A 26,582-nucleotide genomic window follows, 5' to 3' on the forward strand; every position below is an offset into this window, starting at 1 on the left:
CATTTGCATTCTTTGCTAAACTATATATTAAACATTTAGTGATAACTTACAGTTGCTTTGGGTACCACATTGAGCAACACTGCTTGTGTACTTTTGTTTGGAATACTTTACACATTTCCAAATGCATACTATGGCCTTCCTGTTGCCAGCCTTGATATCTTATAGCCCCAGTATGTCAGCTGGATGGCCAAGCTGAGGTTCAGTGTGTTCAGTGTCAGAGAGGGGTTGGCTGGTCTAGTCCCATGATTGCATATTTTTAACTGTGTTAGGATATAAATAGCTGTGTGTCTGCTACAAGCCTGAAACGCTCTGAGGTTATAAGTGCAAAACAAAACAGCAGTGTCCATTGCCGAAAGGTAAAAGAAACATTTGCATCTGAATCTGTATATGTAAAAACATTGTTCTTCCGGGAAGGGTGTCAGAGATCAGTGGAGTGCTGCATGGCATGGAGTGTTGCATGTTAACAAGATAGCCACCACAGCTCAAAACTCAACAGTCAGTAACCAGCATTCATTCAGAGGTGTGGATAAACGAGCTCTCCTTTATAGCAGCACACAGAGCTTTCAATTGTTTGCCAGTAATGCTTATACCTCATACGTTTGAATTAATTGTATAGAGGCTTGTTGCATGAGCCCTAATGATTACTACATTAAAGCTATTATTACACATGATACTACAGTTAGCAAATGTTTTGCTATGATCTGATTACTATGGCTGTCTGTACAAACAGTACAAAAACACCTCTAGAGGTAATATTAAATTCTATTTGGCTTTTGTGGTTCTACGTAATTAAAAGTGTGTAAGATGGAAGGACTGTATGATGAGGAAGAGTGGGATGAAGATGAAGCAACACAATACATGATTGAGCAGAGTCTGTCAGAATATGGCAAGTACAGAGATCAAACTCCTAGGTAAGACTCTCCATATTTCCAGGTCATAACAATCTAATTGCCTACTTGCGTAAAGAAATATAATCACTTGTGATTTTCCATAGTGATCCCACTCTAGAATACATTGACCATGAAGAAATTTTTACAGCCATATGTGCAGGTAAGATCTGATTCACTATCTTTGGTCCTCATCTATCAATCTTTTAGTAAAGATGTGTGTAAATATTTGCGTAAGCCAAACTGAACTAAAACTTAGGCCAGATTTATAAAAGTTTTGGAAATGCTGATTTCTTCATATTCATGTGTGTATGTTGCTAAAAGGCAATCACCCATAAATTATCGGGCATGTGCACGGCACTGCTGACATTTAGTGACGACCACAAAACTCCATAGAAGGCAAAGCTCACAGAGCGGAAAGTGCAAAATGACTAGTAGGCTACTAAACGGCTTAAAAAGAAGAATTTCTTAAAGTGACTCACATCTAGGAGAATAAAAATAAATATTATTTTGCCACGTGACCAGAAGAGTCACAGCGCCTGAAAAGGCCAAAATATGGAGAGAAACCAAGACCCCTCACTGATACTGTCATGTTCAGATCAGTGGAGGATATTGCAGCAACTCTAACAGACATGAATTCAAGTTTAAAGCAAATATGCCAATAACTGCAAAATGTGAAAAGGTGAATATTCTCTAAATATCAGTTACCTCTTATGCACAACACGTGCTAACTCTTCCAGTAAAATCAATTCTGTCATTTGCACTGCCTTGGTTTACGGCTACCGTATGCACAGACCAGGGTGGTATTTCTTCTTAATTGAATGACCAGACTTATTCGTCTTGCAATGGATTTGGTTTGGATTGCTGTCTTTATTTATTTAATTTTTATATTTAATTGTCTTTAATGCCACTGATATGAAATGACAGGATTTTAAATTTGTGTGTAATTGAAATAAATATGTGGTTTAAACTTGACAACCTAATACTTTCATTCATTAAAATGCTCTTTTGATTTGAAACCAATAATTCAAGGTTTACAATAGTTAACCTTCTTATGCGTATATTTACACACACTCAGGAGCATAAGGAGGATAACATTTTTCACAATATACAGGATTTTCAAGAATACCAAATGTCTTGGGTAATTGCTCATACAAATTACAACTGTTCATAACCAGCTTGATAAATGTTAGTACTGTTACTAATTCATTAGCACTGCTGGACCATACATCCTCCTCTGTACATTCCGTATGTATGGTCACAGGAAATGAGGATGCCTTGAAGATTCTTGTGCAGAACAAGGCAGCCATGTCCATGGCAGACAACAGGGGATGGATCCCTCTGCATCAAGCAGCAGTACAGCAGAAAAGGAGCATTTTAGAGATCACTTTTTCAGGTCTACATCCTTTAGTCCAGAACCATCCATTTACAGAATCAAAATATCTAAAGTAAGCATTGGGTGTTTAATTCAATGAATGAATTGTATTATCAGCATCTCCTCAGGGGTCGGGTGAGTCCCGCACACTGAAAGGAGAGACTCCTCTCTTTCTTGCCGTTGTGAATGGTCTCAGAGTGAATGCTACGTTCCTGCTCCAGAATGGCTGCAACCCTGACTGTCAGAATGAGGATGAGGACACTGCATTAGTTGGGGGTGTGTAATAACGAGGGTCTTTTATATCAGAGCTACTGGATACTATTGTATTTAGGTGACAGAAAAGTTTAAAGCAACAAGCAACTTTGTTTTGAGTAACAGTTCGAGGACATTTGGGTTATGCTTTTATGCACAGCCCTGTGTTCGTAGTTTCAGTTATATAGATGTTCAGTTAATAGTATCAACAATTGCTGTTTACTATTTATTACTGAGATGTTATGGATCATCTCAGTCAGCACTGTTTGTGTGTTTTATGTCTCCCTGAACAGCCATAAAGAATAATCAATACGACTTGGCCTCTCTTCTTCTACGTTATAATGGTACAGTGGACCAAAAATGCAGCCTCCAGAGAACTGCTCTGCATGAAGCATCTCTGTTGGGGCTAGAGGACTGTGTGTACCAGCTTCTCCAGGCTGGTGCCAACCCAGATGCCTGTGATGCCAATGAACATACACCTTTAGGACTTGCAGCCCAAGCTGGGCATTTGAATGTTGTGGAAATCCTACTACAGAAAGGTTATTTAAATTTCTTTAAGCCCTTTGTAATATCATTGCTTAAGGGTTGATTCCAATCATTTCCGTTCATCTTCGAATCCCAGCTACATCATGTGCCACCTGAAGGTCCTTGAGCATGAACAATTGCTCTTCCCTCCTTTTTCCCCTGTTGCTGAAATAATGTGACATCCAATTAAGCATGTGAGAAGATGTGTGAGAGCAATTAATACTCTTTGAGCACACTGAGGCACTTGACACAGCTGTGTAGCTCGGAGTTTGAAAACACGCCATGCTTAATGTGCTTCGTTGGAAGCTTTTTCTTTCCCATGATGATCAGTGGAGTTTATATGCAGTAGGAGAATTTGATAGACTAAACTGGCACAAATTAGTAAAGTATTTATTTACTTTGCAGTATGTATATAGATGGGCTTATTTTATATGTGAATGATAAGTGAAGGCAATTACCTGAATTGCTCCTCATTCTCCCACTCTCATTCTTAGGGGCCAGCATATGGCCACAGCGTCACTCTGTAGAGTCTGTATCAGTGCTGTTTGAGGCGGCAGCATCTGGAAACCCTGATATAATCTCACTGCTGTTGGAGTATGGAGCTGACCCCAACACTCCCACACACACAGGCCATCTGCCCATTCACCGTGCTGCTTATCGAGGCCATCTGCTGTGAGTGATGGATGGTCTCTTATATGAATCCTCATAACTGTCCTGGCCCATAGGGAAGCTTGTTTACAGTTGTAATAGAACAATATATGTAACATGGTAAATATCTCGAATGGTCATATTCTATCTACATTTGTGCACATCTGTGACATCTTTCTCTTTTACATGCACCGCTCCACTCTGAAGGTACATTATATGACCAAAAGTATGTGGACACCTGACTATCACACCCATATGTGCTTGTTGAACATCCAATTCCAGATTTAGTCCCCCTTTTGCTGTTATAATAACCTCCACTCTTCTGGGAAGGCTTTCTACACTCTGTGTGGCTTTATGCAGACCACTTGAGTTCTATCTCGAGTTCTTATGGACCACTGAGGCTTTTTTCACAGAGGCAATGTCAGGTTGGAAAAAATGTTTTAGCCCCTTAGTTCCAGTGAAGTGAATGTTTGGGCCCCTTAGTTCCAGTATAATGCTACAGCATGCAAAGACATTCTAGACAATCGTGTGCTTTGAAGTTCGTGGCAACAGTTTGGGTGTCCAAATACTTTTACAAATAGTGTATTAGTAAATGTCTGTTTGAGATCTTAATTTTTCACTTTCTTGCTTCGATTTTGCTTTCTATCCTCTCCAATCATTACAGGGCACTGGAACAGCTGATCCCAGTGACTAAAAAAGAGGCCATTAAGGACAGTGGCATGAGCCCATTACATTCAGCTGCTGCAGGTGGACACTCTCAATGTCTTGAGCTGCTCTTGAATGCTGGATTTGACCCGAACTTCATGCTCCATCCACGGGTTCGCAGGAACTACGATGATGAGCGCAGATCAGCACTTTATTTTGCTGTGTCAAACAGCGATGTGCAGTCAGCGAGGTTACTGCTGAAAGCTGGTGCTATGCCAAACCAGGACCCTGTCAACTGTCTGCAAGTAGCCATGCGCCTGGGCAACTATGAACTGATCAACACGCTGCTGCGCTATGGAGCGAATGTGAACTACTACTCACGCGTAAATACTACACACTTCCCCTCGGCCCTACAATACGCAATAAAGGACGAGGTGATGCTCCGGATGCTGCTGAACCATGGCTATGATGTACAGCGCTGCTTTGACTGTCCCTATGGCCAGGGATCTCATGTCCCTGTGGACTATGAGGGCTGGAGCGTTTCTGTGATAAGAGATGTAGTGGTAAGTTTTAGATTAAAAAAAGTCTGGCGGCAGGGCTGTCTCAAAGGGTGGGTGAAAGGGGCAGCTGTGGGCTGTTGAAGAGGGTTGGGACACATTGACTATGCATCAACTAAAATTATAGCATGTGAGATGGATGTTAAGATTAAATTCTGCAAGAAAAATGCAGAAGAGCTACAAAGATTGTACATCACTTATGGTATTAGGGTGTGCTTTGGCTGATGACAAATAAAACAATGAGGAGTGTACTTATTTTGGTGCAGCCGGGTAGAGACTATGACAGGAACCATGTATATATTAAAAGGAGGGGTATATTAAAAGGAATATATATTAAAAGGAAGTATTTCCTGGGGGCAGAAAGAAGCAAACATAGCAGTGAACATATGGTATTTGCAATAAATACTCCTGTCATACAGCCATCTTTACCTATCTTCTTCTTGTGGCATCCCTCATTCTCAAAACCAATCAGTTTCTTTATCAGTGTTTTTTCAGAGTATTCCACATCTCCTGCTGTCTGGCTGACTAGTGGGCCTGTGACTACATCCTGGTAGCATGAGTGACATTTTCCACGAGTATAACACATACAGTTTTTGCTTAACCACATGGCCAGTGTTTGAAAGTGTGGGGCGATTCGGATGCCAACATGGTGTTGAGTCAAATCTGACTCAAACTTCACTGCCTAAAACACATGCCTGTTTTAAATGTCCATGTCCAGCAATGACTGATAAACACAGTAAGAAGCTGAGGCATATGGATGACCTGGTGGCAAAAGTGGCTTAGCTGAATACATTTATTCTTGAACTGAGACCACACAGTGTGAAAGCTCATGTTCACCAACAGAGCCTTCCTCATAGCATACTGACTGGGCTTCCTTCCTGCTCCTTGTTTAATATTGTCCCAGGAGTTTCAATGTTTAACTCTGGCCTGAGTAACATCTGAAAACAAGTCTGGATCAGACTCTGTCAGCTGACATGCACCGCTGACAGACTATAAACTTATGGCAGTGGCCAGAGTACAATTTGATAGTGACATGCAATCCACAGCACCAGCCACACTTTCCCACAGCACCAGCCACAAGGGAATTCACTGTACCATAGTGCAAGGATTTTATCGAGGTTTTTAAAGGCTGGCAGTTCAGTTGCACCCAGGATTGGAGGTGCATAATATAGCTAAAGGGATGGACCATAAGGAGGTCAACCTGGGCCTACCAGTGTAACCTACATCATGTCACTGGTGGTCTCACCAGATGAAAATGGACAGTAACCATGTATGCCTGGGAGTGTTGGTATTGCACCCAGAAGTCATGTCGGACAAGGTTGGTATAGGTGAAATGGACATTTTCACTGATACCAAGTCAACTTCTTGCCTATTGTGGTTCTCCCTAGCAGATAGCCCACTTGGATATGATGTACCATCCCAAGACTGGCATTGCTATCTACTGTATGTCTTTCCTCCTCTACTGCTGACTCTTCCCAAGTTACACAGAATTCAATAACTAGGCCCCAAGTACTACTGGTGGGTCTGAGCAAGGCTTTGGTTCCTACTGTTTTTCTATTGGTTGGAACACCATCATGGCGTCCTCCCTGAGCAAATCTGCTATACTAAATGGATGGAAATGGATGGATCTGGCACCCCTATCAGGTAACCTATACCTGTGGGTTGGCCCATGGGATGAAGTGTGGACTAAGGATTGTGACCTAGCACTCCAGAAAATACTCCTGAATACAAGAGCACCTTGCACACTGGCCTTGTATACCAAACTGTTCCACGAATGGTGTGCACCTCATCAACTAGATCTGGTGCACTGACCAATTCCCAAAATACTCTCCTTTCTTCAGGAACTGCTAGACAATCCCCATCTACAGAAAAGGTGTACTGTATGTGGCAGCCATTGCGGCACATGAAAGCACCATAAACTTATTGTGACCTTCCTGAAAGGGATGAGATTCCACCATCCACCACAATTCGCTCAGCATGGGATCTCCCCGTTGTGCTTGAGTCCCTTCAGGCCCCTCCCTATGCAAGATGACAAACTGAAAAAGATGGCTCCAAAAACTACATTTTTTATAGTGATCACTTCAGAAAAAAGTGAAACAGTCTGCCTTGGCAATAACCTTGTCTTGCATGCGTTGGTGGCCAGATGACTCTGTGGTTAAACCTTGTGCCCACATGTGCACCTTCTCCAAGTCCTACAAGGTAAACATCACCCCTCCAGTGCTGTGAATATGGTGGTCATCTCTGAACACCTTTCCAGTGAGGTGGGTTGGTTCCTTATAACTTAGTATCCTGGGTATCCAGGTGATCCTCACTGCCCCTGATGCTTAGGAGCGGTGAAATAGAATGCCAGTTACATATGTCTGTGTTTCTGTGAAAACTAAATAACCATCAGGGTTCCTTGTCACTCAGAGCCAAGAGAAGACTACAGGGAAAGATACTGCTGCTCCATGACAGTGGTATTTGTTGCAAATACTGCTTCCTATGTCAACAGGTGATTCTTAAGTACTATTAAGTGGAATTATATAGAAATATTGGGGGGAATTTTTGTCTTGTCAAGGGTCCTCAATCCAAGTCATGTGTACACCTATTCACTGTCAAATCTCATACTAAGATATTTAGGATACTTTCACTTTTTTATTAAGGCTGATTGCTATTATATTGTTCAATTCTGCACCCAAACAGACTTGCTATTCCATATAAATAGCAGATGCAGTCCTTTATTTGCTATGCTGTCATTCTCACACTGGTTGTGCTCAGTTCTATAGCTTGTTTGTATGTGCACAAGGTGCATTTCCTAAGCCTGTGCCCCACCCCCCATTTAAGACAGCACTGTCTAGAGGGGTGTAATAGAACTTTTTTTTTTTTAGCATTTTTAATATGCAGCAAAAGCTAATGACAGGAGAGTGGCTGCCACCCTTAAAACAACTTACTGTATATACTTACACTGATGTGCACACTTGGGTTGCCACCCCAACCCAAATCACACCTCTGAGGGGTCTATACAATGCAATTAAATACAGACTTCACAAATTGTATCTACCTTAAGTATTAGGAATTACAGAATACCTGTGAAGCTCTGACTAGCTATTTTGTCATGTGACTATTTATTTTGCACCAAGGATCATTTTCAGGTCAGATATTATACAAATGTGGCCTTGCCCTATACATAATTAAATAGTGCTATTTCCTAGTATTGTTTCTTTACCCCCTTTGCCACCGCATTTCTAAAAAACCTGCACACACCACTAAGCAACAATAATAACATGATATTTCTGTCTGCAGTTTTGTGAAGTGATAACAGTGTCCTGGCTCAAGCACTTTACAGGCCAGGTGGTAAGAATCTTGCTGGATTATGTCGACCATGTCACCTTCTGTTCCAAACTGAAGAGTATCCTGGCAGAACAGAAACAGTGGCCAGAAATATGCAGGATTCAAGGTGTGTGATCAGCAACATAAATATACCATGCCATTTCTTGAACTTTTAAAGGATGAACTGCATGAAAAATTATAAAAAGGTCTCAGTTTTGTCACCTAAAAGTACATCATTATAATGAATTATAAATCCCCAAAACAGATGTCAAAGGGTTTTAAATTAGCTCAATAATACAGTAACATTCTTACCTTTTTTTTTTTTTTTTTTTTTTTACAGAAAACACTCGAAGCCTGAAGCATTTATGTCGTCTTAAGATCCGTGAGTGCCTTGGTCGTCTGCGCCTTAGGGCTCCAGTTTTTATCAGCTTTTTACCTCTGCCAAACACTCTGAAGGACTATATCCGGTTCACAGAGTATGATATTTACAGCAAAGGAACTATGACGGACCTTGAATAAGACATTTCGTTTTCTTTTTTTTTTTCATTGCCATGCCACTTATTGCCACATGCCTTGATTGTTTATTGTCAATCATTTTATAGAAAGCATTGAAATCTTATTCAGCTCCACCCATTTAACCACTAGACACCTTTTTCCCCACAAATCTTACCTAATGTACCTTTAAACTTCATTATTACTAATAAAATATTTATAGATCAAGCCACATTTAAATGAAACATGTACATGCTATTTTCATTTTTTTACTATCTTGACACACAGCACTATCATAGGAATTCAACAACAGAAACAGACAAATTCCCTGTCTATCTGCGTCCACTAAGCAAACGTGTTCTGTCTCAAATTGGATATTTGTGTACTCCAAACCGTTATTGTATACTAACACAAACCTGTATTGCTATTACACTTAATGTTTTCCTATTACAGTTCGAAATTAAAAAACCTTTCATGTAGCGTTCAAACCTTAGGAAAGATCTGTTTTGCATACCAGTCTTCTGGATTTTCTAGATTAGTCAAGACTTTTGAATGTAAGGTCAGAGTTTTCAATTTGAGAAGCAGCTCATGACATGGCAGAACACATAATCATGAAGACAACGGAAAGTTTTAAAGAGAAACAGCATCTTAGCCTGATTAATGTCAGTGTATATGTGTCAAGAACTGCATGCTTACCCTTGCCACAAGAAAGCCAGTGCAAGGAACATTTCGTTGGTGTTTAGTCACTTATGGCACACATATTTTACTGACATAATAAAATGTTCAAATGTTACAGTAGTTCTAAATTGTATATGCGAATTTTAAAAATGTAGGCTTGGGGTTGTAGAAAATTCATAATGGCCATTTGAAAGTTTGAGAAACCCATTTAAAAACACATAAGGTGTTAAACACATTTTCCCATTATTAATGTTCAGTAGTTTTATTGTTCATAAATCACACAAATGTAAATATCACTGTCATACAGCCATCTTTCCTTGGTACTATGAGTTCATGTGGGGTCAATGTCGGTTCTGAATGACAAGGAATCCTGGGAGTTATCCGGGACCACAGTTATATCTACACCAGAATCACCTGGATAACATATGCCATGATGTGCTGAGGAACAGATCATCCTCAGGACTCACTGGAAATTGTTCGGAGATGACCGCCACACTCATAACACTGGGAGGGGTGAAGATGGGGACACATTCCGCATAGAGTGGGATGTCACAGTAGGCGCATGGCATCCAGCCTGCCAATAGGCCATGGTGATGATGCCCACCACCCAGTCGGCCAGTTTACATGACAGATAAACAGCTGGTTTGATCCTGGGGTCCGATGGCTGCCATTCAATCTGAGTAGTACTGTAGGACCTGCACTGGGAACAAAAAAAGAACACTGCAGGTTCATGGAATGCTGCTAGGTCAATCAATCAGTTTACAAAATTGAGTAATATGTCCTTTTTTGGAGAAATCCCAGGTTTAACCACTCTGGAGTCATCTCCCAGTGTTCCTGGGAAAGGCTCTGGATATATCATGACAGGATAAAGTTGCTGATAAAACACCCAGTGAGTGCTGGTATAAGGTAGGTGTAAATATAATGACATTTCAGTGTTTAAAAAAAAAAAAAAAAAAAAAAAAAACTGATGAAAATGTATCGTGGTGATGTATAGAGGGGTTCTCAAACCTTTCGCATCCGGGGATCCCTTTAACGGTAAACGTACAGATTTATTTTGGCTATCTATTAGATAAATAGAGCTTTTTTAATTTGTGAACTTTTTGCTTACATAAAACATATTTATTATAGAATTTTAGGCCTATTTGTTTTTGAGATATTGAAATTTGGATTAAACCCATCTAATTGAAGTGACATGTGGGCTTTATAACTCAATAATGAATAAATAATTATATTTGATATTGGCGCACTGGGTTTTCCGGACACTGTAACAATTTCTCTTTTTTTTAAGCTGTGGACCTCTTGGCTTTGCTTTCCAGATCCCTCCATGTGGAGGTCCCCGGACCCCACCGGTTCAGACTGAGGCCTCGGGTTTGGCCTTTGGGTGGCGCTCGGCTACTTGTAAACAGAGTGACGCCAGAGTTTTCGCAGCGCAGGGAAGCCGCACGTCAGAGGCATAATGGCGGAGGCTGGTTGAGAAGGAGAATTACTCCGTGAAGCGGCGCTGAAACCAACTTCATCGCCAGTCGACGAAGTGATCGGTGGCCAAAATGGCCTGCAATCTGAACGAAGACAGAAAATACGACCGGGACGGCATCAAGACCAGCGGCTTATGTCTGGACGGCAGCGAGAGCCAGGAACAATTGTCAGCCTCTACCACGACTACATCCAAGCAAAATGGCGATCAAGCTGGATGCGAAGACGAGCAAATGTCTGAACAAGATGCTTGTGAGCGGCGGAAGAGCGGGCTGTCAGATCTGAAGCACTGCAGCACTTCACCGTCGGGGCTGCACAGATCAGCCGAGGAGTGGTCGCGGAAGACTTTCCAAATCCCGCGGAAGATTAAGGAGCGCAAAGGTTGTGTCCCCTTCACTGGCATTCCTGAAAGCGCACTGGGCTTCTTGTGCTTCAGTCTGTTCTGCATGCCTGCTAACCCTAGTAACCGCTACCGGCTTTGTTCAGCTGGCCTAGTTAGTGTCACTGTGTTTTACTGCACGTGCACAAGTGCTGCTTTGTTTTGCACCTGTGTAACTAGCCGATAATTTTAGCTATTTAGCCACCACATGCAAATGTAAGCAGTTAGCAGACGTTAGCTAGCTAACTAGCAAACGCTCCAATACAAGAAGGGTAGCACCAGAGAAACTGCTTCTCACCCCATGTCTTTGCTTATATGCAGTAGTTTCTGGCTGTCCTACATTATGTGTTACTTCTGTCTCGTAATTTGAGCCTGGTCGTGCTAAGTTGCTAAGTGGGTGCTAGCCAAATAGCTCCATCGGTAGTTAAGACAACATTGGTGCCACCACAGAGCTCACTTCTGCCACTCCTCATTCAGCACTGGCTCTGCTCACGTAGCGTTAATGTAACACACCAAAACGTTTTTAAAGAGCAAATCAGACAACCATGGGCAAGTTAAGAGGCCTCAGTACAGAGAAAACGCAACTTTAAGTCATGTGACCATGCAGCTCACATTTGACCCTTTAACAATGAGTGCAAGATGGCTAGGTCTGATTCCCAGCACAGAAGCACTTCCAGTTCCTCTGAATCAAAACTAAACGGCAGTCAGTTTTCAGACAGGCACTGTAAATGTCATGTTATTAAAAGCACTTTTTGTGTTGTTACTGTTGATGTTAGCTGGCATGTCTGAGATGCCGTCATTGGTTTTACACTAGTGGTTTCTAGTTTCATAATACACACAGCAGCATTTTCTACTTATTTACTAACAACGCTCAGCGGATTTCTACATACGAATCAATTCTGTGTCTTAGAAGTCTAAAAAATATCTGTATAAATACCTGTGGGTGTTTCACAAGCTGTGTCTCTGTATTTCCTCTGGACTGATTACTTACATCCACTTAATTCACGAATTGAAAAGACTCCTCTAAATGTACGGGTTGATACGTTTCATGTTGTCAACTTTTTCATCTTATTGTAGCTGGTATTCTTGTACTGACTCTCCTGAAAGCCTGTCAGTATATTACATTCTGATATGACATCCTCTTATGCTGTTTTTCTATTTCCTAATTCTCCAGGTCTTCTCCAGCAGTTAGTGCCAGAATCGTGGGAGTTTGAGGAGCTTCTCAAGCTCCTGTCTTCCTCATACCTGGATGCTTCATCTCGAGGAGCTTTCACCTACACTAAAGCTTGTCTCATTCACAATGAGCTCCTGGAGAAAGAGGTAAGCATGTTAAGTATTGCCTTAGTGATCTTGCGAAACATAAAGGACTAATTTGCAGTGCGAGTGAAAAATACTTTTTGCTTTGGGATAAAAAAAAAACATAGCTTTTTCACTTCCAGTGACCCTGGCATATCAAGTATATTCTTGTTTTTTATTAGTTGAAGGTGGTAGAGGTATCAGATATGTGTTTTCGTTAGGAAGTTATTTAAAGGTCTGTGTTGTTATAGTGATAAAAACCAGCTTGATATTTGCTTGATTTCTGATTGGGGCATTTTGTAAGGTAATATGTTTATGACCAGCCCGCACATACAAATGCCAGTTTGAGTTCATGATGTCACAGGCTAAATTAAGTATAGTTTGAGAGAGGCCAAGTTGTGACTACTATTCTTGCTAGGGTCTACATTACTGACTATTATCTTTTAGCTGAACGTGTTTCTAATGTGCATTTGTAATATGTCTAGTACATTGAGAAGAAAAGGGAACTCAAGCAAGCTGGGCGGACAGACGCTGAGCTTACTGACTCCTACGCTTTTCTGCTGCCTGATGCAAAAAAGGTGAGGCTAGCAGCTGAATGTGTCTCTCCATAAAGCATGTCTATTTGTTTATCCTTTTCTATTTAAACTGAAGTAACTATATTTCAATCAAGCTGTCATTACTTTTTACATTTCTTTTGAGTCTTTAAGAGAAACATTTTTAAATGTGTGTCCAGCACCTGCATTTAATACATCTGAATGAGCTCATGAACGATCTGTTAATTCATTATAGAGCAGAATCAGGTGTGATTGAACTGGTAAAGAATTGTAGGATTTTGAGCCTGTATTCAAGAGTGTAAAAAGATGTATAACAGTTGTGCTTCTTGTTGCAGACTCGCTGGATCTGTGAAAAGGGCCTTTCAGTGGGACATGCACGTATTAACAATTTGGGAAATCCCGTTAAAGGTAACGTTAGGCCTTACACAGAGTTGTGTTTATCTGCTCCATGCTACACCTGTTTGCAAATAATATGTCAATAATATATAGAAGGCTTTCCCACCACTTAGGACAAATTTTCTCATATTTGTACTTGCTGGTCAGGAGCATTATGTCTTTAGTTTGCTGGCAAACTACACACAAGTAAACAAATTGTAAGTGGGTGCTTCTGTCTGTTATCCCGTGGCCTGGCCTCACCAAAGTATTGTAGCATGAAGAAAAGCAGAAGATTAACTAAATCTGTGGATGTTTGTTTTTGCTGTTTTGTTTTTTCTTTTCCTTTCTGCTGTGGATATTCTGTCTGAGGTGGAATGGAAAATATACTATAAATATTTGGTATTTGTCTATAGTTTTACGACTAGCAGGATTGTTTTCTCTTTTCCTTTTTCTTTTAGGTGTTTACCTTTCAAAATATTCAGATTTATTGCAAATAAATCCGTTTGAAGCAGGTGCTTCTGGGGACATAATCATATTTAAAGTCATGAAGGTAATATTTTCTTGATTTATATTACAAACATAAAATGTAATGTATATATTTTTTTGTTTTCAAATGGTCTGTGGCCTTTTTTTTTTTTTTTTTGTTCTGCAGGGTAGATTAAAGAGCATATTTGAAAATACGCCCAAGAATAATCTGGAACCTGCGCCTAAGTTTGATTGCCACATGCACAAAAATGCCAGCAAAGTCACCTCATTATTGTCGTATAGGGCCTTTGAGCTCACTCAGGTATTATGCATTGGTTATTTCTATTACTATATCATAACTCAGCATTTGTGTGAATTATTGTTACATGTTATAGCTGAGCTTAATGTTGTTGTTTTTTTTTTCCATATCGTCTGCAGCAATACTTTTATGAGTTTGCGTTTGAGGAGCTAAGGTCACGGCCCAGACACGTGTGTCCCTATGCTGTGGTGTCCTTTCAGTACAAAGGCAAGGAGTCGGCCACAGCTGCTCACAGGTACAGGATCTCTTCTGTGTTGTACTATTACCTAAGAATCAGTGTGATGGCGATTTCCAGGACATTTCCCCTTTGCTGGGATTAGTTATTCCATATTATTCCATGTTAAAATTGTTACTCAGTTGATTATAAAATGATAGTTGCAGCTCTAGCATTGTTAATTAAGGCTGGATTCACCAGCTGCAAGGATGTTGTATACAATTTAAACTGTTTTTCTTCTCATCTTTTGTAGATTAAGCAGTGGTGTGTATGAAGGACATAGAGGTAGGCTGCCTCCATCTGGACTGTCTGTGATTTGCTGTATTAATAGTAAATTTTTCTTACATTCAAGAAAAGTTATTTATTCCAATTCTTGTTTATGACGGCGTTAAACTTCCTTATTCTGTATATTAGGTGTGTTAGACGTGCTGACTGGTATGTTGTGTTTTGCAGGATGGCGAAGGTATACAGTGTGGAGTGGCACATTAGTGAATAGGGGAGAAGAGCTGTATCACGTGTGCATCCGGTCACCCAATCTCCCCTTTCTGCCCTTCAAACTGTAAGTGGCCTTTATGGTGATTCTTTATTTTTTGTAATTGGAGATACTTAAATGCAATGAATGACATCATGTAATACAATTCAGTTAGATGATGCTGATTTCTCTGTCATAAATTTCTGAGATACTTAAATACACATTGTGTATTCTTAAGTGGCATTTTACTGAATTGTGTTTTTGCTTGCTTTTCAGTCCTGACAAAATTGACATAAGTATGGCAATGCACCTTGATCAAGTGAAGAGGAAAATTCCCTCTACACTGCTTTCATGGGATGCATATAATGGAACACAAGAGGGTAAAATAATTATATAACCATTATGATAAAAAAAAAACCCAATAAATGCTGATAGCTGTAATTTCTACCATCTTAATAATATATTTTGAAGAACAGCATTTCAAGCTGTTACTGTTCTGATGCAATATGTACTTTTTTGTACTTTTTTTTTTTATTGTTATGTAATGATTTTTATTATTTATTGTTGTTTTCAATGGAAGCAATGAAATGTGGGCTGTACTGCAGCCTGTTTGATGTCATGGCTAAGACCAAGCAGGGAAACTGCCTGTCTGGCCTGCTACACAAAATGGAGAAGGAAAAAATGGTGAGCCCCAAACTTTCTTTTGTAAATGGTTATTACAGAGAATGTGCCAATGTAACACATAGTTACAATAGGTGATTAGGTGTTAAGCTTTTTCTAGTGCTTGTAAAACTTCTAACAAGTGCTCATGCTTTTATATCATTCCTGAATTTTGTAGCTGGATGCAAATAGACAGAGGAGCTTCCTTGCTCTCTTATCTTTTCTTCCTTCCACATTTTCCTTCATTGTAGATTGTCTCTACTGATGAAAAATAAAACCTCAAGTTTCTTGGATGAGTTTCTTATTCTATGTTTTCGTCCAGGTTCTTGTGAAGCCACTGGCAGAAAGAGGCTTTCTTCTCCTTCTATCATCATCTCACCTGCACAGTTCTAATGGTACACTCATGGTGCATATTTCTATCTATAAACCTGCTTTTTTGTTGATTATTACACCATACAATGGCGTTCTCCTTTTCCTTTTCTGAAATGTAGAGAAGCGAGGGAGAAGCGACAGAGGATTACAAGCACTTTTTGTTTTTCAAGAATCAAGAATCACAGGCAGGTTAAGTAAGTATGTATAGATATAATTTAGAGATGTTTTTGCATATTGTTGACTGATTGCTATTAACTACTTTTATGTTCTCTTGCATCCCTTCCAAAGTGTCCAAGCATGCTGGCCTACACGTGGACTCTCTGGTTTCATTAGAGCCCAAAGACCCAATCACTGAGCACCTAGAGACCTTTGCTCCTGCCCTGCACCATGCTTTCTATAAACTGCGCTCCAATCCACCCAAAGATCTGGCAAGCGCAGTGAAAAACCAGGCTCTGGACTATCTGAGTTTAAGGGAACATGGCTCAGGACGGCCCTTCTCTGTGCCTGAGTACAGGTCAAGCTTGGATGAGCGACCTGGGCCATACCCACCACAGCGGCCCAAGAGCTTGGACTCAGTGCTGAATACATATGTCCACGCACCTGCGAACTTCCAACTGGCCATAGCATGCCTACAGCAGGACATGGAGGACAGTGGTCCTGCCATGGTTGACGAATATAGTCCTGTGTCTGACTGGAGTGGCTCGGGCAGCACCAGGACCGGACTGGCGCAATCTAATGGTGGTGGTGCTCAGAAGCCCCAGGGCGAGTATGACAAAGACAAGATGGAGAAGCTGCTGAAACTGATCCAACTGCACAAACGGGCACTGGGCAAGGAGGATGGAGGCATGCAGGAGCGCAGCGAGGACTGGGAGCCTGCCGGGCACAAGCGGAGACCTGAGGGTGACATCTCAACCGGAGTCAGCAAGTACCTGAAGACAGATGTCTTGAGCAATGGAGAGCTAGGGAGAGGTGAGATTTCATAGCTTGACCAAGTGAGTGGCTGTCTGTGCTTTGAGACACAGATCTTCAAACTCTTAGAAAAACAGTATTCTTCAAAGTGTCTTTGGATCTTTGGATAGTTAAGAGTTCTCAGCTTTCTAAATGGGTTCTATATGGAACCCCCCTTGATGGGGAAACTCTCTGTTGTTCTACATAGGGTTCTACATAGAATCTTAAGGTTCCCCAGATGGGCAAACTGCAGAAAACTGCAGAAGCCTTAAAGGAATGAAATAAAACTACATAAATATACTGTGTATATATATATATATATATATATATATATATATATATATATATATATATATATATATATATATATATATATGTGTGTGTGTGTGTGTGTATGTATATATATACACACACACACACCTTTTGTAATCTAATTGTCATCTAATACTACTTTTTATAATCTAATTGACATTTTGTGTGTGTGTGTGTTTGTTTTTATATATATACATATATATATTTATATATATATATATATATATATATATATATATATATATATATATATATGTATATGTATATATATATATATATATATATATATATATATATATGTATATATATATATATATATATGTATATATATATATATATATATATATATATATATATATATATATATATGTATATATATATATATATATATATATATGTAAAATGTGTGTATATAAAATGTGTGTATATATATATATATATATATATATATATATATATATATAATGTATGTAAAAGAAAAGAAAAATCACATAGAACCATCCATAATTCTATCCTAAACTCTCAGTTTTGTTTTTCTTGTCACAATATTGAGCTAGATTTGCCATTTGTAAGGCCATGTAGCTTTTTTTTAAACTCCTTTTTGTACGAGAAAAAGTTTTATTCTTAATTTAAGCCTCCTTCAACATGCAGTTGGCCAAATCTAAATATTCTAACTACACAGAGTGTACCCTAAAGCTGGATTTTAGAATGTAATCACACAACCATTTTAATTTTCAGGCTCAGAGTTAAAAGAACTGTTTTTAATGCATACGCCTTTGTTAGCCCCTGTGGTGCAGGAAGGCCTGGAGCTACAAAATTGCAAGATGCACACTTGTGGAGCGCCTGCTTGTCCCAGGTACACTGTGAATTTAAGTGTGTTCTTTCATTCTCCTGCATCTTGCAGTTCCTCAGGGCGAAACGTCTATGTCTCTGTCGGCGGTGATGGACAGCATGGGTATGTGTGACACGGACTTGCGTGAGCACGTTAGCCATACCACACCCATCCAGGACACGCAGACGCTGCTTAAGTTCTTCATCACTGCTCTGAAGAAGGTGTCTCAAAGCTCTGCTACTGCTGCTTCTGCCACCACTACACATCTTATGCTGCCTACACAACTCCAGGAGAGCCTGGTACCTGAGCGGACATGCGAGCCAGCTGAACCCACCGCCCACTATGATCGCAACCTGCGAGCCAGACACACAGAGGATGAGCAGGTCTCAGTGGATTATCTGGAGGTTTGGGATTTACTCTGCATACCAGTCATATCTTTATAGTATTTTTATTTTGGGGGGGGGGATTTTTATCACAGTTTACAATAATTTAAAAAATATGTTCACTCGTACCTACCTTGCATTAGGTACCTTGTATTCAGTACACCTCAGTTGTAGATGTCACATTTGTTTAGTCACAGTCTCTCTCTTTAGCATTTCATTATAAAGAAACTATTAGGATTTTTAAATAGATGTCTTATAAATCAGTGAGCTGCTTATGTTGCTTAATTATGTATACGTAATGACTGTGTGTGGAGATTTTTTTCTTAGTGAGCAAGCATTGAAATAGATAAACCTGTTGACTGTATTTGCGTTGGGTTTGTGTTGTGTAGGATCAGATGGCATGCAGTATTGGCAGTATGGACTTGTGCAGTCCGTCCTCCGGCTTCGAGCAACAGGTGCAGCTCCCTGCTGAAGCTAGTCATAATCGATTACAGTGGAGAACAACCTCTACAGGTATGTCTACAGGTATGAAGGTGAAGTACTGTAAGACTTTCACAAACATATTTACGGTCTCCAATGATCCCAAATGTTTAGGCTAGTCATTATAATGTATCTGTTTTGGAATTGACAAATATGTTGACAGACACAAATATGGCAATGCAAATTTATTTTGTAGTCCAAATTTGCTGCATATATATTCTGTTTGGAAAGTATGAATACAAAAGTATGACCATATATTTGTGCATTAAATTATGTTTGTAAAATGAATAGCCATTATCCTGGAAGTCTTAACTTATCTTATTGTTTTATTCTAGATATTTTCCAATTTTATGCTACAGATAGAAATTACTTTTCTTGTATTTGTGCATCTTGTGATTAATTAGACTGGTGATTTGCTCATCTTGATTTTTCTTGAGTTGTGTTTGTGATAGTGAAAGTTTTACCTTCATAACTAATATTAGTAATTTCTCACTCCTGCCACAACATATTAAAGGTTTCGTGTGATTTTTAAAAAATAATTAATTAATTAATTTACTTGTATTTGTATTTATTTGTGCTGACTTGTAGGATCTCTTTTTGTAAATGCTTTAATTAATACATTTTTTTTCCCCCTTTCTGGCCACAGTCCCGGTTACTGCGGATGAGGCAGGGACATCGGGTACATCAGTGAAGGACAGATCAGTACCGTCAGCGGCGCAAACATTAGACTCCATCCTGGACCAGGAGTTTCAGTCTCTCTGCACGGGCATCCAGGAGCTGATGGAAAGGCAGCAGATATTTTACGTTTCCCAGCCTACACTTCCTCGACATGAGGCTACACCCAGCAGACTGGAATCCACCTTCTCTCCGTATGTCTCGAAATACATCTCACCTCTGCCGGTACAGGGTTACATCAGCACGCTGTGCGAAAAGATGAACCACATGATTAGCTCACCTGCTGCTCCTCTGTACCCTGTTGCTCCCAATGATGCGGTTCAACCTGCTCTTGCTCCTCCTCCTCCACCTGTTGCTCCTCTTTCTGCTGCACTTACTGCATCTCCTACTGTTACTCCTGCTGCTGTCCTCCCTGCCAAACAGTCAGCTTCGAAGGCTAAATCACAGGAGTCCTTACACAAGGCAGCCAGCAAGCCACAAACACCTGTGTCAACCCCGACACCGACTGCTACCCCTACTGCACCTCCTCCTGCCCCCAAGAAACAGCCCTCCCCTGCCAGAAAATCTCACCCAGGGAAAAAGACAGATGCAAAGCTTCCAGATGTTTCAGACAGTCCCAAATGCATGCCTATAGTAAGCACTGCTCTCCCACTGATACCTGAGGTGCCCCCTGAACCAGCCCAGATGGGTGCACCAGGAAATGACATGATCGGCCAGATCAAGCCAGATGTGCTGTGCACACTGATGGAGATCATGCAAATGAATGCAGTTAGGTTTTACATTCAGCGAGGAGATGAAGAGGAAAATGAACTCTGCACTGAGATTAAGGTAGGAGTCTTATCTCTGTCTGCTTATACGTAGTTTGCTGTTGTCTCAACTATATGTTCTCTATGTGACTGTTTCAATTCGTCACAGGGTTACTTAGAAAACCTTGGCAACATTGAGTGCGATCCTCTGACATATCTGGAAAACAACTGTCAGCAGAAGTTTATGGTCATCATTCAGAATGAAGACATAGCTTCTCATGTTCACAAGGTTCATTTTATTTTATATATAGATAGATTTTTTTTATTCTGCATTTACAAACTCAATGAACATCCATTAAGTCCATTGAATATTCAGGAAATTCAGGAAGCATGTGTTTCTAAATCTTTCTAAATGTTCTTTTAGATTCCAGCGTTGGTGTCATTAAAGAAGTTGACGACAGTGTATTTTGCTGGCGTGGACAATCTAGATGATGTGAAAAATCGCACTTACAATGAGCTTTTTATGTCTGGAGGCTTAATCGTATCAGACGAGCTCATCCTGAACCCAGACTTCATCACCTTAGGTAAGTCCTTGACACTGGATAAAGAGAGCTATCAAGACATTCATTGGGTTGGAAAGGGTCAAAGCCTGAGTACACTTAAACTAATCTTTGTCTTTATTTATGAGTTTGAATCGAAGGTTTCTGCCTCCTATGTTCAAATGTAATCTAAATAAAGGCTAATAAATGATTACTGATAGAGGTTAGTTAAAATTCTGCCACTATCCAATGCATGTATGCCTGTGTGACCGGCTCTACTTCTTTGGTTCCTGTTCAGAAAGAAAGTGTGCTTCTGTCTGAATTGTACGTCATGATAAAATTTTAATTCAGTAGTCACACATCTACATTAACCCTTCAAATTTCAGTTTCTGGCCTGTGGCGTAATGCTGTATGTTGGTTTTGCAGAGAGGCTTCAGGCATTCTTACAGTTCTTGGAGGAGCAGAGCATGCCATGGAAGTGGAAGGTTCACTGTAAGACTCAGAAGAAGCTGAAAGAGCTCAGCAGGTTAGTGCCTTCAGCACAGCAGAGTCAGACCATTACTACACCAACGTTATTTTAGAAAGTGGTTTATTAATCATCATTATCTATCTATGAATGAGCTGATTTTGGTTTGAGTGGCATGCTTGTTTTGTTATGCTTCTTATAAAGGGGACATTCAATAAATAACACCTAATAACATTAAGAGAATAACCTCTCATTTCTGTAGATGTCGAATCTTGTTTGAAACTGACATGTTCTCTTTCTCAATGCTGTCTGACTTAGACTAATGCTCTTTCTCTGCTCTCACAGGTCAAACAGTGAAGCTCTGGATCTGCTAAATCTTCTGACAGCTTATCAAAAGAAGCACCTGGTGGAATTCTTGCCTTACCACGAGTGTGATGCTCCGTCACGGCAAGCTCCAGATCTGGACTGTCTGGTGAAGTTACAGGCTCAGCACACACAGCTCCGACACATCATCTTCCTCACAGGTACATGCACAAACACTCAAACAGTAATAGACTCTAATCCTATTTAATTACCCTATGCCTGTTTATTACTCTATTTAGTTTTACTTTATTAATGCTATCAAAGGAATTAGAGCATGAAATAACTTGGATTCATTACCAATATCATTTGGAATTTTCATTAATTTCAATTTTTAACAGTATTCCATTTTTTTTTAACAGAGAAGTCCCTTGACGCACCCAAGTTCTCTAGTAATGGGATCATCATAGCTAGCTTGAATGACCTCATGACAGACTTTGAGAGCCTGATAAGCAGGACTCGAGCTGAAGACTCCACCCTGCCCATTGTCCTGGGTCCAGGTGACAGCCACAGTATGTAGTTTGTGGTTAATGCATTTAATTCCACAATGAATGTTTTAATGGGTTTATTATTTCCTGAAAGCAGATCTATCTAACTTGCTGTTTTGCTTTATCTCCTTGTTCTCCTTTATTTTTTCTTTTGTACCTCCAGAGTATCACCTTATCTCTGGAACTCGCTCCAACAGTCAATCACACTTCACATTAGGCTTGCACGATAATGACTAAATCACAGCTATTTTGCTCCATATTGAATTCACAGTTATTAAGTTAAAATCCAGTTAATTACACAACCCTACTTCATATTTTCATTTATCTTTCATCAAGCCTACAACTGGTCTAATTTATAATCCTCCAGAACTGACAGTATATATGTGTTTTTTGTTTTTGTTCAAATTAAATTGCTATATAACTAACATTGCCTTTCATCTCCAGCAGAGCCGGATGCGTGCATGGACGAGGAGGACATGTCCCTAGACTCGGATGAGGATGCAACTGTGCAAGCGGAAGACAGGGCAGCGGAGAAGCAGACCACTCTACCTCTTCAACCCGTGAGTGAGGACACACTGCCCCCTCTCTCTGACCCACACAGAACAGACCTTCTGTCCTCTTGTCCTGTGGATTACAACGTTCTCAAGGCGGCCATCTCACACTATAAAGCTTCTAAGCAAGCTGGAACATCCATGGTTGAGGGGGAGGACAACTTGGTTAGTTTTGGTGTGAACCCTCACCAGAGCTACTTGTACCCCAACTCGGCACAGTGGAGCCCCTATTCCGGTTCTCCTGGCTATCATGTGAGCTCTGCCTATTCTTCACCTGCATGCTCAACTTCGCAAGGACAGGAGTACAGCCAAGTGAGCAGCATGAGTGTAACCCTGGCCAACACTGTCCCCCTGTCCCAACCTGCTAATCAGGCTAACCCCAACTCTTCTTGTGTGAACCCATCTGCTAACACTGCTCCCCCGGGCCTGTCCCAAACCTCCTGCAGCAAAGGGGACATAGATCCTGATGGCCTGTCCTGCCCTCAACCCTTGCCTCAGGCTCAGACTCAGTCTCTTGCTGAGGACAGTCAGTCATTTTTGCCTGGCTCTCAAGATAAACAGACTAAAGCCATGGAACCTCCTGTTCTCTGTTCCTCTTCCTCTGTACCTTGCACTTTGCCCAGCTACCCAGATACTCCCGTATTCCCTGGTCCCATACCCACACCCCCTGCACCACCAGTGTATAACTGGGCAGCCCCAACAGGGGCACAGAATAGCTATACACCAGGGGTGAGCACGGCACCTTTTGGGAAGAATGAAGGTGCAGCTTCAGCTGAAGGATTATGTATTGGGACTGGCGAAGGATTGACTCTTAATAATAAAGTTGATGGAAGCACGTCTGGCACAGCGCCTTCCTCTGTGCAGTTCCAGGACGGAGGGACTGAGAAGAGCAGCACATCGGGCAGTGTAATGCCCAACAATCAGGGCAGTAGGACATCAGTAAACTCTTGCACAGAGAGCCACAGAGGTGGCATGACACATGCCCGTGGCATGACTGGAGGGGGAATGCCTAGCAACCCCAGAGGGCTCCTACCCCGACCTGGAGCCACGATGCGTCCTGCGTGCCGAGGAGGGCCACACGGCCCAATCTCTCAAAGCGGGAACCGCATGTTCGGCCCCCGAGGGCCCATGCCAGGGCTTATGGACATGAGGCGTGGAGGCTTCAGAGGGAGAGGAGTGCCCCCCATGCCCATGAGATCCAGACCGGGCAGAGGGTCAATGTGGGGAGGAACGCACTGTAACCGGGGCTATGGTCCCCCAAAGGATTACTACTCGGACTACACTTACTAAAATGTTGGGAGCAGTACTTACAGACTACTGCCATACAGAATGTAAATATTCAACATGAAGAGCACATTTAAATTTAAGGAAAAAAAAGAAAAAAATTGGTTTTGTACCATTAGATCAACAAATCAGACCAAGATCGTGTCACTCAAAAATGCTCTTCTTTAATGAGTTGTTTGAAACCTTGTTCAGACCACTATATTTATATCGCCAAGAAATGTAATTGCCTTTCAATGTTTTTTTTGTGTTCTAATTTTCAAAATGGTTTGTGAACAAGGGGCAAAACGCAGACAATATTTTTTTAAAAAGAAAAAAGTGAATCACTCTTCATTTTAGCTGCTTTTGTTTTTTGTTTTTTTTTTTTGTTTTTTTTTTTTTTTTTACATTCTTGGTTGTACAAATGTTCTATTAAACAAGGTTGTATCAAACATATCGTGTTGAGTATATTACCCTGAGATTGTTTTATTGATACTTATGTTTAATGCGCATTTCAAAGAATTGTTCATTTACAGACATCTTCTTAAGGCTGTTGAACCTCGAACACTTTTGCTTTCTGGCCAACAGAGGGCAGCTTTTCCTCTCAGTTGGGACAGTGGCAGCATTGGAATCAAGTTTCACCCTGCAGAGATGATATTGGTTGTTTTTTTTTTTGTTTGTTTTTTTTTTTTTTTTTGTTTTTTTTTTTGGTTGTATTTTTTTAATCTTACACTTTTACAGGTTTGGAATATAACAGCTCTGTTTCGTAATTTTCTCTTAAGCAGGGAGAGTTTGTGTCTTAATTTTATCAATATATTGCCTTTTGTATGCATTGAACTAAATCTACGTATTTACGAAAATGAGTAATCAGCACTAGTTTCTTGAAAAAAAGATGTTTGTGGCTATGTCTGGATGAGAGTGACTGCATGAGAGTGATTCTGGGCAGCATTACACATTTTAATTGTTGTACCTTAGATCTCATCTGGAAAACTCAAAAACACCTACGCACTGGAGACGTCATTTGAAAAAAGTTACAATAGCTGTGCCATTCAGGTCTTCGGGGTCTTCTAAGTAGCATGTGGCTACTAAAGGCACAAAGCACAACCTGAACTAATGTCAAAACATAGCAGTAGATGTCTTGCTTCTATAAAGATGGCACCACTATAATCCCACTATTCACTTAGACTATATGGCCAAAAGTATGTGGACACCTGCCTATCACACCCATATGTGCCCATTCCAAAACCATTCAACCACAAGAGCATTAGTGAGGTCAGGCACTGATGTTGGGCGAAGAGGCCTGGAGTGCAGTTGGCATTCCAATTCATCCCAGAGGTGTTTAGTGGAGTTGAGGTCAGGGCTCTGTGCAGGCCACCCACTCCAACCTTGGGAAACTGTGTTTTTATTTTGCTTTGTGCAGGGGCATTTTCATACTGGAACGTGTTTTGGCCTCTTAGTTCCAGTGAAAGGAATTCTTAATAATATAGCATACAAAGACATTCTAGACAATTGTGTGCTTCCAACTTTGTGGCAAAAGTTTAGGGAAGGCCCACATATGGGTGTGATGGTCAGGTGTCCGCAAACTTTTGCCCATATAGTGTAAATCTGTGCTTCTGTTTCTGTTTTATTGCTCCAACCATAGAGTCCCCTCCGAAAGTATCGGACCAGCAAGGCCGATTCTTTTATTTTTGCTATACGCTGAAGACATTTGCGTTTAAGATTAAAAGATGAATATGAGACGATAGCTCAGAATTTCAACTTTCATCTGGATGTGTTAAACAACTTGGAGCATGCTACGTTTGGTGGCAGACCACCCCATTTTTAGGTGCGCTCAATTATAGGCACTGATAGTCTTAAATTAAATTGAACAACACAATATTTGGTTGCATATCCCTCTCTTGCAATAACTGCATCAAGCTGGTGACCTACTGACATCATCAAGCTGCTGCATTCTTATTTTGTGATGCTCTTCAAGGCTTGTACCACAGCTTCTTTCAGTTGTTGTTTGTTTTGGGGGAAACCAGTCTCCTCTTCCGGAGGTGAAATGCATGCTCAATTGGGTTAAGATCTGGTGATTGACTTGGCCAGTCTAAAACCTTCCATTTTTTTTCCCCTGACGGAAGTCCTTATATTTACATTACATTTTCGGCATTTGGCAAATGCCCTTATCCAAAGCGACTTACAGAAGTACTTTGAAGTCTCTATCAATAAATACACCCTGATACTGGTTCACTAGGTCATGGACTAAGAATACTATCAGTTTAAACTCTGCTGGGGAGGTAATATAGTAAGAAAAGCACACAGACAACACAATTTTTTTTTATTTTTCAAATAAAGTGCTAATTTAAGTACCTCAGGAAAAGGTAGGTCTTTCAGTCTTAGTTGTCATTTGAAGACTGCCAGTGACTCAGCTGTTTGGATATCTAGGGGAGATTCATTCTACCACCTAAGGTGTCAGAACAAGGAAGAGTCATGATGCATGCCTTCCTTGTACTCTCAGAGATGGTGGGACCAGACGAGCAGTGGTAGAGGATCAGAGAGAGCGTGGTGCAGTGTGGGGTGTGATAAGTGCTTTAGGGTAGGTGAGTGCTGGTC

At 40.7% G+C, this 26,582-nt stretch overlaps 2 protein-coding genes and 1 long non-coding RNA gene across 11 annotated transcripts; 2 read left to right on the plus strand and 1 right to left on the minus strand.

The window, feature by feature from the left end:
• The first annotated feature begins 209 nt into the window (after nucleotides 1-209).
• Nucleotides 210-9,178, plus strand: asb14b (ankyrin repeat and SOCS box containing 14b). 3 transcript variants are annotated; one of them, XM_034312190.2, is made up of 10 exons: nucleotides 210-356; nucleotides 797-911; nucleotides 995-1,050; nucleotides 2,101-2,283; nucleotides 2,380-2,538; nucleotides 2,808-3,053; nucleotides 3,534-3,711; nucleotides 4,352-4,895; nucleotides 8,172-8,325; nucleotides 8,539-9,178. In XM_034312190.2, exons 2-10 carry the CDS (start codon nucleotides 805-807, stop codon nucleotides 8,715-8,717), a joined length of 1,806 nt encoding a protein of 601 aa, XP_034168081.1. In that variant the 5' UTR covers nucleotides 210-356; nucleotides 797-804; the 3' UTR covers nucleotides 8,718-9,178. The 3 variants fall into 3 exon arrangements, with proteins under 3 accessions (XP_034168081.1, XP_053096640.1, XP_034168082.1); XM_053240665.1 differs by having other exon boundaries at nucleotides 2,865-3,053; XM_034312191.2 differs by having other exon boundaries at nucleotides 212-356; nucleotides 2,152-2,283.
• Nucleotides 9,179-9,611: 433 nt separating this feature from the next.
• Nucleotides 9,612-12,399, minus strand: LOC113530615 (uncharacterized). Its single transcript, XR_003403161.3, has 2 exons — nucleotides 11,519-12,399; nucleotides 9,612-10,068 (listed from the first exon to the last, which is right to left on the minus strand). It is a non-coding gene; the product is annotated as an uncharacterized LOC113530615 (long non-coding RNA).
• On the plus strand, nucleotides 10,742-26,582 carry tasorb (transcription activation suppressor b). 7 transcript variants are annotated; one of them, XM_053240660.1, is made up of 23 exons: nucleotides 10,742-11,222; nucleotides 12,395-12,540; nucleotides 13,002-13,094; nucleotides 13,406-13,478; nucleotides 13,904-13,995; nucleotides 14,098-14,232; nucleotides 14,349-14,464; nucleotides 14,697-14,773; nucleotides 14,897-15,002; nucleotides 15,192-15,295; nucleotides 15,496-15,599; nucleotides 15,898-15,970; nucleotides 16,067-16,141; nucleotides 16,236-16,916; nucleotides 18,112-18,443; nucleotides 18,812-18,947; nucleotides 19,549-20,405; nucleotides 20,493-20,612; nucleotides 20,748-20,907; nucleotides 21,289-21,388; nucleotides 21,674-21,852; nucleotides 22,051-22,200; nucleotides 22,624-26,582. In XM_053240660.1, exons 1-23 carry the CDS (start codon nucleotides 10,916-10,918, stop codon nucleotides 24,015-24,017), a joined length of 5,610 nt encoding a protein of 1,869 aa, XP_053096635.1. In that variant the 5' UTR covers nucleotides 10,742-10,915; the 3' UTR covers nucleotides 24,018-26,582. The 7 variants fall into 7 exon arrangements, with proteins under 7 accessions (XP_053096635.1, XP_053096637.1, XP_053096638.1 ...); XM_053240662.1 differs by having other exon boundaries at nucleotides 22,051-22,188; nucleotides 22,621-26,582; XM_053240663.1 differs by having other exon boundaries at nucleotides 22,051-22,188.

This window comes from Pangasianodon hypophthalmus, chromosome 16 (assembly GCF_027358585.1).
Source record: "Pangasianodon hypophthalmus isolate fPanHyp1 chromosome 16, fPanHyp1.pri, whole genome shotgun sequence".
Lineage (NCBI taxonomy): Eukaryota > Metazoa > Chordata > Actinopteri > Siluriformes > Pangasiidae > Pangasianodon > Pangasianodon hypophthalmus.

What these genes read in the sequence shown, in the direction of transcription:
- tasorb (XM_053240659.1), top strand. Translation starts at nt 10,916, where the DNA reads ATGGCCTGCAATCTGAACGAAGACAGAAAATACGACCGGGACGGCATC. An exon ending in ACACATCATCTTCCTCACAG is followed by an intron (nt 21,853 to 22,050) that starts GTACATGCACAA and finishes TTTTTTTAACAG; the next exon opens with AGAAGTCCCTTGACGCACCC. An exon ending in GGGTCCAGGTGACAGCCACA is followed by an intron (nt 22,201 to 22,620) that starts GTATGTAGTTTG and finishes TTTCATCTCCAG; the next exon opens with CAGAGCCGGATGCGTGCATG.
- asb14b (XM_034312190.2), top strand. Translation starts at nt 805, where the DNA reads ATGGAAGGACTGTATGATGAGGAAGAGTGGGATGAAGATGAAGCAACA. An exon ending in TTTTACAGCCATATGTGCAG is followed by an intron (nt 1,051 to 2,100) that starts GTAAGATCTGAT and finishes CTAATTCATTAG; the next exon opens with CACTGCTGGACCATACATCC. An exon ending in TTTAGAGATCACTTTTTCAG is followed by an intron (nt 2,284 to 2,379) that starts GTCTACATCCTT and finishes TTGTATTATCAG; the next exon opens with CATCTCCTCAGGGGTCGGGT.